We start from the raw sequence: 14,015 nt of genomic DNA on the forward strand, positions 1-14,015 counted from the left end.
TATTCATTTGATAACTTAGTACCTAACTAGTTACTTTACAGATCCAGAAGAGAATACAAAATATACTCAACAAGTAGCTTAAGATGTTATTAGATCAATAAGAATTCACAAGCTACCCAGCAGTATATACATTAATTATATAAAGTATACTGTATATAAATATAAAATATGTATAAACAAATTAAAATGAACCCCCACATTTACCAGGTGCAATATTAAAGTGATGTACTCATTATAGCATCAATAATTCAATCTAATCCAAAAACATTGTATTGGGTACATTATTCTAAAATTGACCAATCCACTTTTACTTTTGGTACTTTAAGTATATTTTTATACTAAAGTAACATTTTAAATGTAGGGCTTTTACTTGTAACAGAGTATTTCTACAATGTAGTATTGCGACTTTCACTTAAGTGAAAGATCTGAGTACTTCTTCCACCGCTGGACACCACTGCCATCAAATGTGACTGTTTTCAGGAATTTAACCTACTGTACTGTACTGTGATTTTATTCTTGGTTTCAGTGATAAATGCAGGGTAGACCAAATAACAGAAATACTTTAAAATCCTCAAATTCAAAGCAATAACATCACAAACTACTCAAGAGTTGCATCAAGACGTATTAAACGGAATATTATGAGCTCCTTTGATTACAAAGTACTTTAATGTGTGAGGTGTTACTATTCAGTGCAACGCTTGTAAAGGCAAGGAGTGAGATCAGTAGATTTGGAGACTTACCGAGGGAGAACTCGATGCTGATGGGCTTGTCTCCAATCTTCCTGTCAATCATGGTGGCTTCAAACAACGCCCCGAACAGCAGAAAGCTCTCAATGTTGTCCGAATTCAGCTGGACACAGAAACATCACAGTAGACTGTCATAATGAGGCATTTCCGGGACATGAATATAGACATGTCCATTGGCACTGCAACATTAATTGCTGAATTAATCCAAATTGACTCATGACAATTGTGGCAATTGCAGCACATACAGTATATTGACACAAAACTCTACCAGTTGAATCATCGGTGCAGACAGTAGTAACTATGTTGAAAAAAGTGATTAGAAACTCAAAGGCTCATGGGCCTTGTAGTATTCAGAGCCATTTGCCATACCAATCTCAGCAAAAAAGGAATAATTATTACCAATTGGTGTGACAAAACTATATTGTCTTATTAAATTACTAAACCGTGTTTCTATGTAGGGAAAGATTGAGGATATTATTAAAAGAAAACTTCTTACAACAGGAGGAGATTCCACAGGTAGGACCTCTGGAGCCAAAGCTTTTCCTTTGTCATCATCAGCAGCTCCTCCTGCTGCTCCTACCGCTCCTCCTCCTGCAGGAGTCTTACCATCCTTCCCTCCTACTTTCCCTGCTTTAGTGTCCTTCAATGGCTTGACCATTTTGCTGAGTTTGGACTCCGAACCAGTCCCTCCTGATAGGATCTCCACTGTGAGCTCCATGTAGACCCGACCCCTGACACATGCACGGATTGGAGAACTTGTTGTTGGTAAGTTGTTGGTTAACTATCTATACATTTTTCTCATAATTGAATGTATCTAACACTGACCTGTAGGACACGCCCTCTCCGATGCCCTCATTAAGCTCCACTGTGTCATCACCTATAGAATAGTTTCGGGCAGAGCCGTACAGGTTAATCCAAGCAGGTCCAAAAGTTGGTAAAAACCCTGGAGAAAGAGAGAATAAGATGAAGAGAGACAAACTGGATGATTCCTGTCTGTCCTCACTGTGCTCCCTTCAGTCCCCTTCACATATGTAGCCTATCATTCCCAAAAAACATTTCTTCTTTCCATTCGCCTGTCCTTCTTTCATGACTTCATCTCTCCTCACCTCTGTCGCCATCCTGTTCATTGGAGATGCGCCTCAAGTCAAAGTAATGGGTTCCTATGGCAACGTCGCTCATGCTTCCCTCATCCCAGACCTGTGAGGAGAGAGAAGTCAGCATCCTGTCAGGTTTATAGTCTGGTTATGCGTAGTGTAATTGTACATATATACAGTATATAGTTCCACCTCCTACATAGAAACGCTCAGACCTGAATCTTCAGTCTCTGACACAGAGGGGGAAACATCTCTGTGAAGACGATCTGCTCATTCCACACCGGGTCTGCTGTGGACTTCTGTGTAGATGTTCGACCCTGAGAGGCAATGGAGGAAGATTGAAAGATGATTTAGTCTTAAATAAAACAACTTGTGCTATATTCCAAACATGAGATGAAAGCTAAACATGGATGACTGAAAATGGACCAAACTTTTTTTTTTTTAAAAGAGCAAAGCGTAATTAAAATTTCTTTATTTCTTTAAGTTAATCTTTCCTCAGGACAATGCAAATGCAAAAGTGATGACTTTTGGTTTAGAGCTTTGAGGATGTGTTTGTATACAATTTAAACGGTCCCATATAATGCAAATTTTCAGGTTCCTACTTGTATTTTAGGTCTCTACTAGAATATGTGTCCATGCTTTAATGTTAAAAAAACACATAATTTTTCTCATGCTGTCTGTCTGCATATACCTGTATTTAACTCCTGTCAGAAATACTTTGTTTTAGCGCCTGTCTCTTTAAGCCCGAAAAGCCCATTCTGCTCTGATTAGTCAGCGTTTCTATGTCTTCTGCATTTCCGCTCTCAGAGTCTCTGACCCGTCATTGCAGCCAGGGAATGACTGTAACAGCACTGTAGTGGCATTTTTACCTATATATAGTATAGTTGTGACATAACAACTGTACAGAACCCTTGACTACTCGTTTTAAGGCACAGTTTCTGAATGAAGGCTGTGTGCATTTTTCTGTGCATTGAGCATTTTTATATTTCCACAGTATTTATATAGCACCGCAACCTGCTTAATAATGAAAAACAACTGAAATCTTACTTTAACAATATTAGACCTTTAGTAATTGACATATCTGTAACCATTTACCATTTTTATGTTAGATCTACAAATGTGTCTGAAATTAGTCATATCAATTTTCACTACTTAGAATTTGTTCTTGTATTCACAAATTTTTAAACCTGTTTCTTAAAATACATTTGTGATTCAATAATTCAACTCTGTATTTGAAATCTTGCGCAATTTGGAGCCTCTTTGCCCAAAAACATACCTGCTGTCTTACTCATAAGAATTGGAAAATTATATAATTGGACAACAAAAAGAGCTTCTTGATTAGTTTTTAAATGAGCCTATATGGAAATGACATCTGCTAGTAGTTGATATTCAACCCACCACTTGTTTGAAGAAGCCCACCACTACATATGGGTCGATGAGTGCTGTGTTGTCTCCTATGAAGGCCTTGGTGACGTTGGCCATGATGCTGGAGTTGTTCCGTGGAAGGCCTTCAGCTCGATACACCTTCACATAGAAACGAGCCCAGGGTCGTTCCGAGGGAAAACCTTCTGGTATCAGCAGGTTCCTGAGGAAAAGGCCATCACAGCAACACACAAATATATTTCAACCCAGTCCAAACTGTTGGTTTGTTTTTTTATAAATAGCAGGGTGTCATCTGCATGTAAAGAGATGCGATCACTATTGCTATAAACTGAAATTGAAGAACGCATTTGCGCAATTGAAGAGCCCATATTATGAAAAAATCACTTTTTCTGGGATTTGGGGTATTATTTTGTGTCTCTGGTGCTTCCACACGCATACAAACTTTGAAACAAAAAACCCATCCATGCTGTTTTGAGTGAGATATAGGTTTCTGAATGTGTCCTGCCTTCAGTCTCCGGGTGAGCTGTTCAAACTCTGCACGGCTTTCTACATCACTAGCCGAAACGAGGGGCCTAGGGGGCTAACCGTTAGCATGCTAGCGCTATCATGCTAGCTCCTTCTCAATGGCCTACTTACACTACTTACGTGTCCCTGTTCTGCAGGTATTTCATGCAAAGTTGGAAGTGCGTTTAGAAGAAGTCTCCCAGCTAATCCTGCCTTGTACAGGCCGAAGTTGGAGAAACAGCTAGCTAGCTCATGTAATCCTTACCTAGCTACTGCACATGTCCAACTGACAACAAAGATCTGACAGAAGTTGAGAGGTCTCACTCTGTAGCTAAAACAGAGACCTGACACAGGGTGAATAGAGGAGCTGCAGCAATGTGCAGTACAACAAAAATATGGTGTTTTTTGAAATGTAAACCTATTCTGATACAATCTCAAATTACAATTATGAACCTGAAAATGAGCATAATATGGCCACTTTAAAGGAATAGTTTGGATATTGCGAGGTGTGGTTGTTTGACATACTTTTCCATAGTCAATGTATTACCTAAAGTAGATGGCAGCCAAATGAGTTTTGTCAAATGAGTTTGGTGGCTTCGTAGAGAGCATACATAATGGCTTCAGTTTTCTGTCAGAAAGGGCTGTCCGAAGCCAAGGTGCAGTGAAAAAATATTCTAAATACAGCGTAAACTTAGGCTGATATCGATTTTTTTCAGTTTCTAATATGCGTTTAGCTGCTACCCCCAGCAGTTGCATAGTTTAGCTTCTGTGTCGATACTCTGTGTCTGCTTCTTTAAACTGTGGGCGTGCCAACCGTCATCTACTGTAGCTAACATACTGACTATGGATATGTACCTCATACAACCTAAGTTAAAAAGATCTGAACTATCTCTTTAAGTAAAGTAAATGTATATTGTATATTATTATATATACAGTATCTCTTCAAATTTCAGCCTAATATATTTGGTATATCTAGAGACTTACAATTCTAGGTTTTTGTAATTTAAAAATGACAGTGGGGCATTTTAAACTGAGGGTATAAGAGGTGAAGGCATACAGTTCCAGAGGTAATGCTGATGTTGTTAGATTCTATCTCACAACTACTATTAGATACCTTTACTATATCGTTGCTGTTTCTGTAAACTTTCCCAGAAAACCAAACTGGTCTAATGAAGCAGAAAAACTGCAAAACATTTAGAAAAAAGATGGGGATTATACTTGTCTATCCTCTCTTCAGCATCACTCGCTTTTGGTCCTGGCTTTATGGTGTCTCCTTTCGCTGAGACGCTGATGTCACATTTGACATAACCTTTGACCCCAGTGCTAATGTCACCAGGATTGGTCAGCATTGCCCACTTATTGAGGAATTGGTGACCTGAGGGAGCAAGAAAAAGAGAATTAAATCAAATCAAAGTTTCAAGTTTATTTCATTAAAAAAGCACTTTAAAAAGCAAATTGGTTTTGCACCAAAATGCTTCGCAAAGACGTACCGAATATGTATACACATACAAGCATGAATACATATGTGCATAGATGTTGTGGAAATAAAACAACATTAAAATGCAAACAAGTTAAAACTGAATTTAAAACATATATATGCATATATTATTTTTCATAGAGTTTGTGGAAATAAAGCTAGATTAAAACAAGTTTAAACAAATTATACCCAGGGAATTAGATAAATCAGAAAAATGGAATCAAAATCAGAAAAATAATGTAATGGCCTCTGGCAGGCTATAAACCTTTAGCCTTTTCAAATCACTGCAGCTGCTGTTAACCACATTTCAGAAAGAGTTGAGCTACCTGGCTGTCTGTATACTGTCCACACATCCAGCTTGAAGGCTCCAACACAGAAATTCCTCAGCATTTTAGAGTGTATCACCTGGTGAGAGTAAGAGACACGGACAAGACACAGAGCTTAAACTTGAAACTGATAGGCCACTGAAAAACCTTGCAACTCCAGACTATCAGATCATGCAACCAAACATTTACTTTCATCATCCAATTTGTAGGCTTTCTGAACTGATCATTTACAATGATAGACACCTAAAACTAGGGCTGGGCAATATATCGATATTATATCGATATCGTGATATGAGACTAAATATCGTCTTAGATTTTGGATATCATAATATCGTGATAAGTGGTGTCTTTTACTGGTTTTAAAAGCTGCATTACAATAAAGTGATGTACTTTTCTGAACTTACCAGCCGGTTCTAGCTGTTCTATTATTTGCCTTTTCACCACTTAGACATTATGTCCACATTAATCATTAATCTAAGTGTGAAGATATTTTGTTAAAGCACCAATTTTCAACCCTAGAATATCGCCACAACATCGATATCGAGGTATTTGGTCAAGAATATTGTGATATCTGATTTACTCCATATCGCCCAGCCCTACCTAAAACTTATCTTTGAAATGCTCATTGGCTGTTCTTTTACTCACCGTCAGCCTGATGACTTTATCGAAGAAGACCTCTTTGTGGGCAAAGAAGTCAAACACGAAATACTGGCGAAAAGAAGAGAGGGGGGACAATTTTAGACTGAGACACAGATGATTCAAATGTGTTTTTTTTAAGGATTGATTCTTACCTCATTGTAAAAGGGAGCATTGGTTCCTTCTTTGACTGAAGTCTGTTTCTTCTCATCACCGATCTCGATCACCACACTGGGGTCGATGTTTTCTCCCACCAGCTGCCTGGCCTCTGTGATGTTAATGGTAATCTACGGACCAGATGAGAAGGATTTATTCCCAATGAGGCCTAAAAAAGACTATATAAATTACATATATGCATTTGTCTTACACTGTAAAGCACATTGTTTGTTTTGTAATGATATTTTTTATATTTTAATTTATATCATCAACTTAGAGCATTATAAAAGTGTGCTGTTTTGTCTTTTTCTGTTTTAATTTGCATTAAAATGGTCACTTGTGTTATTTTCAATTATTTCTGTACCTTTTTCTTTTCATGAGTACTCTTACTACTCAACAGAGCTCCGCCGAGAATTAATCAAGGTTAATCTTACATTTTATATAATATATAAAACACAAATATATTCCATAACTGTGTGTTCTGTATGCTGTTACCTGGAAGTGCTGAGGCTTCTCTTCACTCTTCTGGATGCAAGTTCTCAGTTTGGCCCTGTGGAAGTTTCACTGTGCAGTTCAGTTCAGTGTCTCAATCACATTTTTCCTCCATACTGATCATCACAGCACAACAAACAGACAGAACACTTAATGAACCACCAAGATAAATAGAAACTTGACAAATCCTGGTGACAGGATTTAACATCATGTTTATTTTTTGGATTTCTGGCGATAAATTGTGATGTGCTGTGTCTGTGCATTAAGGTTGACAAAAGCACGCGCATCCAGACAATAAATTCCATGGTGCTGGACAGAAGAAAATCTAAAAGACGGAAAAATAGAGTCTGCACACTAGATAATGCTCCAATGAACATATATTTAATTACCGCCAAGTGACGTTTTGAGCATCAAGCTCTTCATCAGACAAAAAAAAAACAAATACAGGAACAGCTTGTCTGAAGAAGAGCATGATGCTTAAAACGCCACTCGGAGGTAATTAAATATATGTTCATGGCAGCATTTTGCTTCTTAAATACTTGTATTTGCTCCCAAATACGGCATAAGTTATCTGTAATGTGAATATTTCATACCTCTTATTGTTTGGTATTATTCTGGTTCTGACTGCAGAGCTTCCTGGTTGGTCCTCAGTGTTTATTACTTCCACCATGGGAGACGCTTCAGAAGGCACCTCCGCCCCACTGTCTGCGTACACAAACACAGACAGACTTTATTTTGCACAACTTCATGTGGCCAAGAGAAATAAAGAACATGTCTAACTACATGTACTGTGAGCTTTCTGTTAGTAGGAAAAGGTCAGTGAAGTTGTTCTATGCATGACTACAAATCTTGATCATCAATCAATGTGAGGTCTTGGTTGTCAGCCATCTTTTACGCTAACTAACACCAGCACCGTGACGTAACACAAAGAAGTCTCTTAAAATAATGAAATTACTTTGAAATATTCAATAATATGCAGATTTTCATGTCAGATTGAGTCCATACTGATTGATCCCATTGCCACATCCTGTTGGATTTGGCAATGGGAAAACGAACACCTTAAAATCCTGTCAGAGGACCTTTTTTTTTTTTTTTTTTTTTTTTAGCACACGGGATAAACAGGGACAATTACATCCTGTGAGGATACTTTTCTGTGTTGTCATTGAAAACCTAAATGACCATTAATTGCTGTTAGAGCTACGCTCAACATGCAACTGTTTGACAAGGGTTAGTCTCACCCACAGAGATATAACAGGAATACCTACTCTGTTGTACACTGTAAATACAACCGTGTGTGTGTGTGTGTGTGTGTGTGTGTGTGTTGTCCGGGGCCTCACCCACAGCTCCCTTGTTTGCTAGGACCAGGTCCGTATTGACTTCCTTCTTCTTCTTCTTTCCTTTCAGGCCAAACATCAACTTGGCCTTTCTGCTCACAGAAGAGAAGGAAAACTTTCAATCAGTCAAATCTTATCTTCAACTGTCTCTGCTACAGATGACTTCCATGTCATCCAGGGAAGATCTGCCCATGTCTGGGGGTCAGGGACAGTCACTGATTACGTTTACATGCATACTAATGTTCCAATTTTATTCAGAATACGACAAGTTTGCAAAATGTAGCCTTTGCCTTTAAAGACATATTGGACATGCCGATGTTATTCGGCTTTTAGAAGGATTCTTTGGACATGTATACAGCGTATGTGGAATATGTATCTTAGTATCTTAGGCGTTTTTACCCCAGTTTGCGACACACAGCCTCTTGCCTTTTCTGGTGTTTTATTTCACATATAAGTAAGAAACCAAGCTGAGTTAGATGCATGTATGTAACTAAATATGATTATATGTCTATGAATAGTTGCAGCATCTTGAATTCAGATTTTCCATCAAAATGCAATCAATATTTTGTAAAAAAGAAGAAAAACAAATGCTTTGCAATAAAGTCCCTTGAAGTATTCCCTCTGACAACAACCTTCAAATACTCTTTAAATTCAGTTTATTATTGCAAAAACGTTCCTTGGGAATAAATAAAATAGAATTATTATTTTTTTAAGTTGTGGAAACAAAATTTAAACAAAATTGTTTAACAATAGTTTATGTTCCCATGATATAAGTCCTGTTTTTTTTTACCTAATTCTTACTATATTTTAACTTCAAGAATTTCGATTTTTTTCTTTATAAATATTGACCATTATCTCAGAGTTTATTTTTTTTCACTGTACCACCAGTCTTCAAAAACAGGAAAAAGATATCTTTAATTGAAATCTCAAGTGTAAAAACTAAGAATATTTTATTCAACTGACAGACTGATAGCTTATGGATCCTGGATTGTCAAAAGTAACACAGAAGTCACTTTGATGCAACAAAATATTCGAAAACAAAAATCATTTAAACTGCTCACCGCCGCTGGGTTTCCGGAGTGTCTGAATAATCCATTCTGCTGAAGTCCAGAGACGTTTTTCTTTTTCCACTAACGGGCACCAGGAGGGTTCGGGTCCTTCGGTTTACAACTAAAAACCACCACCAACGACTCAAAACAACTCACATCTGGATGCTTTCCTGCCCTCTGTGTGCTTAAAGGATGTCTGATGATTTGTTATCTCCTCATCTCTCTCTGCTCAGACTAAGACGTAGGACATTGTCCCTGTCTTGGACAAAGCTGAATAACACAGCGTGCTTTTATCACCTGAGTGACCCTGGCTAATTTCCAACACATAATTATGCTGTCAGCTTTCAGTCATCCTCATTTGCTCACTCTTTACAGCCCTTCCTTCACCAGAAGTGCCTTTATCATTTGACTTGACTGCACTGTAAATAAAGAAACTCGTCCTCACGGAAAAAGCCTGCGCACTCTCCACCCATGCTTCCTCACATCCAAATAATGAAATGATCCAGTCTTGAATATCCCGTGTCCAGCTCGGCTTCTTCCTTCTCGTTCTAAAAAAAATATTGTGATTCCATCATGCCCAATGTTTTACTGGCTGTGGTTCCAGCGGTTCATTTTCTTTACAGTGTTGTGTTAGTTTGTGGTTAAGGTAAAGGGACCTGCCCTGCTCGTTCCAATCCGTCTTCCATTTCGATTGCTAAACGACACAACAGGAGTCACATGTGCAAAACTCTAACCACAGTCTGCACAGCAGCAGTTCATATGGACCAAACTCTAGTTCGTTTTTCATTGCTTGAACACAGTTTTCAAAACTCTACACACTTATCCCATGACTTTTACCGCAATGTGCACAACACTGTAGATTTACAGCACTTTGTTCAAATGCTAACACACTGCTGTCAAAACTGTTAACCACGCATTCAAAACAGAATAGCTTTCAGTGTGGTGCCTATCAAACACTGCTGATTGCACTTTTAGCTGAAAGCCTAAGCAGGTGTCTTTTTTTTTTAGAGTAGTTAGTGAATACAGAGAAAGCTCAGAAAGCCTTTTTTTGTATACAAACACCAAATAAGAATGAAACCAATTACACACTGTACCGGTTGAGAAAAACATGTAAAAGAGCAAAGATACCAACATGTCCAAGTAAGATGTCTAAGGTTATATAGACAGCTATAAAAAAGTGAAAAACACTATATCTTTACTATAATAAAACTGTGTTCTTACTGTTTTTCAGAAAGTAATGGAGGTGAAAGCAATAGAAACACCACATTCATTTTTGAGATGATGCAGACATCCAATGTGATGAAGAAAACTTGCCACATGATGCTGGAGAGAGGCAGGATTAGTCCCACTATTCTTTGTTACTCTTACGTATGCACCTTTAGTTTTTTTCCCCAGTAATTCCATAAATTACTAGAGACAAAATTTTCATTCCATCTTGTTTACCTCATGTAAAAATATATATATTATACAATCTCTTTTCCTTAAATAAACTTTTGAGTAGTGTCAAGTCACTAAAATTTTTTTAAACTGTAAAGATGAGAAAGTTTGTAATTTCTGTATTGGTGTTTGATGCTAGTGTTTTTCCTCTCAGTGTGTGTTATCTCAGTGAGGACTGTTCATAGTGTTTGGCTGCACTGAGCCTGTTCTGAGACGTGTGTTAAGAGTTGTGTTGCTTTGAATGAGTTTTGAGCATTTTCCCTCAAATGTTGAAGTATTTTTTATAAACATGAGATTGTGTTTGGTAATGAAGATTTAGCTAAGTTTGGGTATCAAACAGGCCTGATACAACAGATTTTATTTCAGTGTTCATTTACCTTCTTTTATGCTGCACACTGACTTACTACATAGGCAGAATGATTTGATGGTCAGTAACTGGATTTTCCCTTAGCAGGCTTACAAGAAGTCCAGTTTGAGTATTTACATCTATGAGTTTTGGGGTATGTCAGATGCTAAAATGTCAGATGCTAAAATGTTTTTTTAGTTGTTGTAATTTTACAAATACGGAAAGTTACCATGGTGACAATCATTTTATTCTCCGTCTCGGTAAGATAAACAGTTTAATTACCACATTTACATTGCAGAGAAATCTACCAGGAAGGTGCGCTTACATGCACATATTTGATTGGCCAATTCAGCGTGTTACTGGCAACACATCGAGTCAAGTAGCAACGCTCGGTCAGTTGCCTTTGGCGCTTGTTGTTGACGCAAAAAGTCTCCTTCAGCGTCGTATTTAGACACGCTTGGTCGGGACTCTTGGCGTCACTTTTCGACGCTCTGGGTCGGGACGTACGTTTAGATGATATTGCGGCACAAGAACGGGACAGTTAGGTTTAGGAAAAGATAGAGGGTGGGGTTACAAAACGTACGTTTCTGTTACACGCGGGACAAGAACAGGACCCGAACCCCGGTCTCCTGGGTGAAAGTCCTGTGTTACCTGATCCATCCACCACCCCAACCAACCTCCCTATGCGGATGTTCAGTCTTTCATACTTCTCACTACCGCTGCCACTGTTAATACCATGTCATCTTGCAGCACCGCGGTCGAGCTGCTGCTCTGCCCGGTGCGTTCCAAACACACGCTGAAGGGTGATTTTTGCGTCGGTATCTGATGCTGAGAGCCACTCCCCAAGCGTCAGTATATTACGAGTTGGGAGTGAGAACAGCTTGTTACTGGATGATGTTGCATTTGGTTTCAGTTGAGCCAATTGTTTTGCCGGATAATCCTGCATTTTCCAGAGCCTCTGCTGTGTTTAAGCAGTGGTCTCAATGAAATGAATGAGGATACTTTGATATTTTCTGCTGAAACTGTATATAAGACAACACTGACTTTATGTTTACAGAAGTCTTAACCTAAAAACACGACAATCTTTGAACCTTTGAAGTACTTTTTCTTTCTCTTTTTTGGTTTGGTCTTGATCACGGGAATTAAACTACACATAGTGTAGTATACAGTACAGTATATCTGCCAGGGCTGTAGTACTTGAGCCCGCGCTTGGACTCAAGACGCTTTTCTATTGTCTCGAACTCATTAGTATTTGGACTCGGACTTGTCTCAAACTCAGCTATTGGACTGGCCAAATATTGTGGTTGGTCTCGAGCAAGTTTTTTTTTCTAAAGTAACTTCCTCCTTCAAAACAAAACCATTGATGTAGCAAACTAAATCAGAAAACAGGTATTAGTTTAATTCAAAATCCACCTGGAACAGGCATTGGCCCCCTGGTATACACCTGGCTGTGTCACATACCTCAATCATCAGGCATCAATCATTTTCATTTTGGCCACAGACACAATGTCAGCAACCTCATATGATCCTATAGTGTGTTACTCTGCACTTGCTTTTTGATTGTTACAAATAATTAAGCAAAGTGTTCATCTTAAAATAGCATCAGATAAATTATAAACAGGGAAGTAGGTGATCTTGAAGAGGATTCATGTATCTTCTCTTTTTTTCTTGACAGTCTCTCATTTGGACTCGGTCTTGACTTGGACTTGAACCTCTTTGGACTCAGTCTCAACTAGTCCTAGTAAACATGGTCTTGGACTTGACAAAGGTGGACAGCCCTGATATCTGCTGATACTGTATTTAAGACAACACTTAAGACAACAAAAAGATGACAATCTTTGAACCGTTGAAGTACTTTTTCTCTCTCTTTTTTGGGTTTGGTCTTGATCACAGAAACTAAACTACACATTGCCTACATTCAGTTCCGGTTAGCAGAGTGTAAAAAAAAAAAAAAAAAAAAGATAACATTAGCCTGTTGACTCAACACCAAACATCACTGCAGTAACCACACGGCAGAGCCGGAGCCATACCTTGGTTTGGGATCCATTTTGGCAGTCAGAAGTCAGTGTTACTCATCAGTTCCGGCAGCTGGACACGCTTGGCTTCCTCCTTTTGGCATGTGTTGGCTCAGACAGATCCAGAGTTAGATGTTAAGGTGAAGTAACAGCCTGACCTAGTGATTGGTGGTTGAAATGTTTGTTCAGAGTATGAAGTTGTAAAGCTGAGGGAGCATGTGGCTGATGCATGGCCCACGCCTTATTTATTTTTCCTTGATTACCTGCTGGGAAGTTCAAGAGTTTGAATATTATTATATTTTTTAAGACTTTATTTGTAGAGTTTCTGATGATTTTCTAACTTATTTCATACTATATCACATGATTATAGACAAAGCACTGGTAGCACTAGTGCTATGGTGTTAGTGTTGCCATAAAAGAAGATGCAGCATGAGTAGTAATCTGAATACTGTTGTTTGAACTAGTACTGTAGTATTGATTATATTATGATCAGTAGCATTGCTGTTATTCCTTGCTTTAACATGAAAATGTAACATAAAGCATAAAATATTACAGGTAGAACAATATGATTTACATGTTTGGCATGGTTAGCAGAGCAAGATAGAGTGGACTGATGCTCATAATCAGTTATATCTTTATGTGTGCGGCTGACTAGTGTTATTTTATGGTTAACTATTAATACACAGGAGGCAAAGGATAAGTCTGGCAATATTTTATATCCTAGTTATTGTCAAAACCTCCCACGACAAGAATTAAACCAGCAATGCATTAAGTTGTCACTCAAAACTTACCGACTTCCTCTGCAGAGGCAGAGCTATTTACCTAATGTGTGTGTGTGTACGTGTGTGTGTGTGTGTGTGTGTGTGTGTGTGTGTGTGTGTGTGTGTGTGTGTGTGTCATGTAGCCTGGTAATCATGTGATGTACCAGGATGTATGGAAGTGGTAGAGTTAACAAACCCACCCCTGGTAAACAGAGCAGTGACATATCGTCAGTCAGAGAGGATCAGCAGACAGCATTTG

The 14,015-nt window shown here is 38.4% G+C and overlaps 1 protein-coding gene across 1 annotated transcript in view; it reads right to left on the reverse strand.

Annotated features, from left to right (window-relative positions):
• Positions 1-8,227, reverse strand: part of fer1l6 (fer-1 like family member 6) — a 32,082-nt gene extending 23,855 nt beyond the window's left edge. The window contains 13 exon segments of the mRNA XM_028590413.1: positions 741-849; positions 1,243-1,477; positions 1,572-1,689; positions 1,853-1,943; positions 2,056-2,157; positions 3,239-3,425; positions 4,946-5,102; positions 5,531-5,609; positions 6,176-6,238; positions 6,322-6,453; positions 6,818-6,872; positions 7,408-7,519; positions 8,152-8,227. Of these exon segments, the coding sequence (XP_028446214.1) occupies positions 741-849; positions 1,243-1,477; positions 1,572-1,689; positions 1,853-1,943; positions 2,056-2,157; positions 3,239-3,425; positions 4,946-5,102; positions 5,531-5,609; positions 6,176-6,238; positions 6,322-6,453; positions 6,818-6,872; positions 7,408-7,519; positions 8,152-8,227 (1,516 nt within the window).
• Positions 8,228-14,015: the final 5,788 nt, after the last annotated feature.

The sequence above is a fragment of the Perca flavescens genome, chromosome 11, assembly GCF_004354835.1.
Source record: "Perca flavescens isolate YP-PL-M2 chromosome 11, PFLA_1.0, whole genome shotgun sequence".
Taxonomy (NCBI): domain Eukaryota; kingdom Metazoa; phylum Chordata; class Actinopteri; order Perciformes; family Percidae; genus Perca; species Perca flavescens.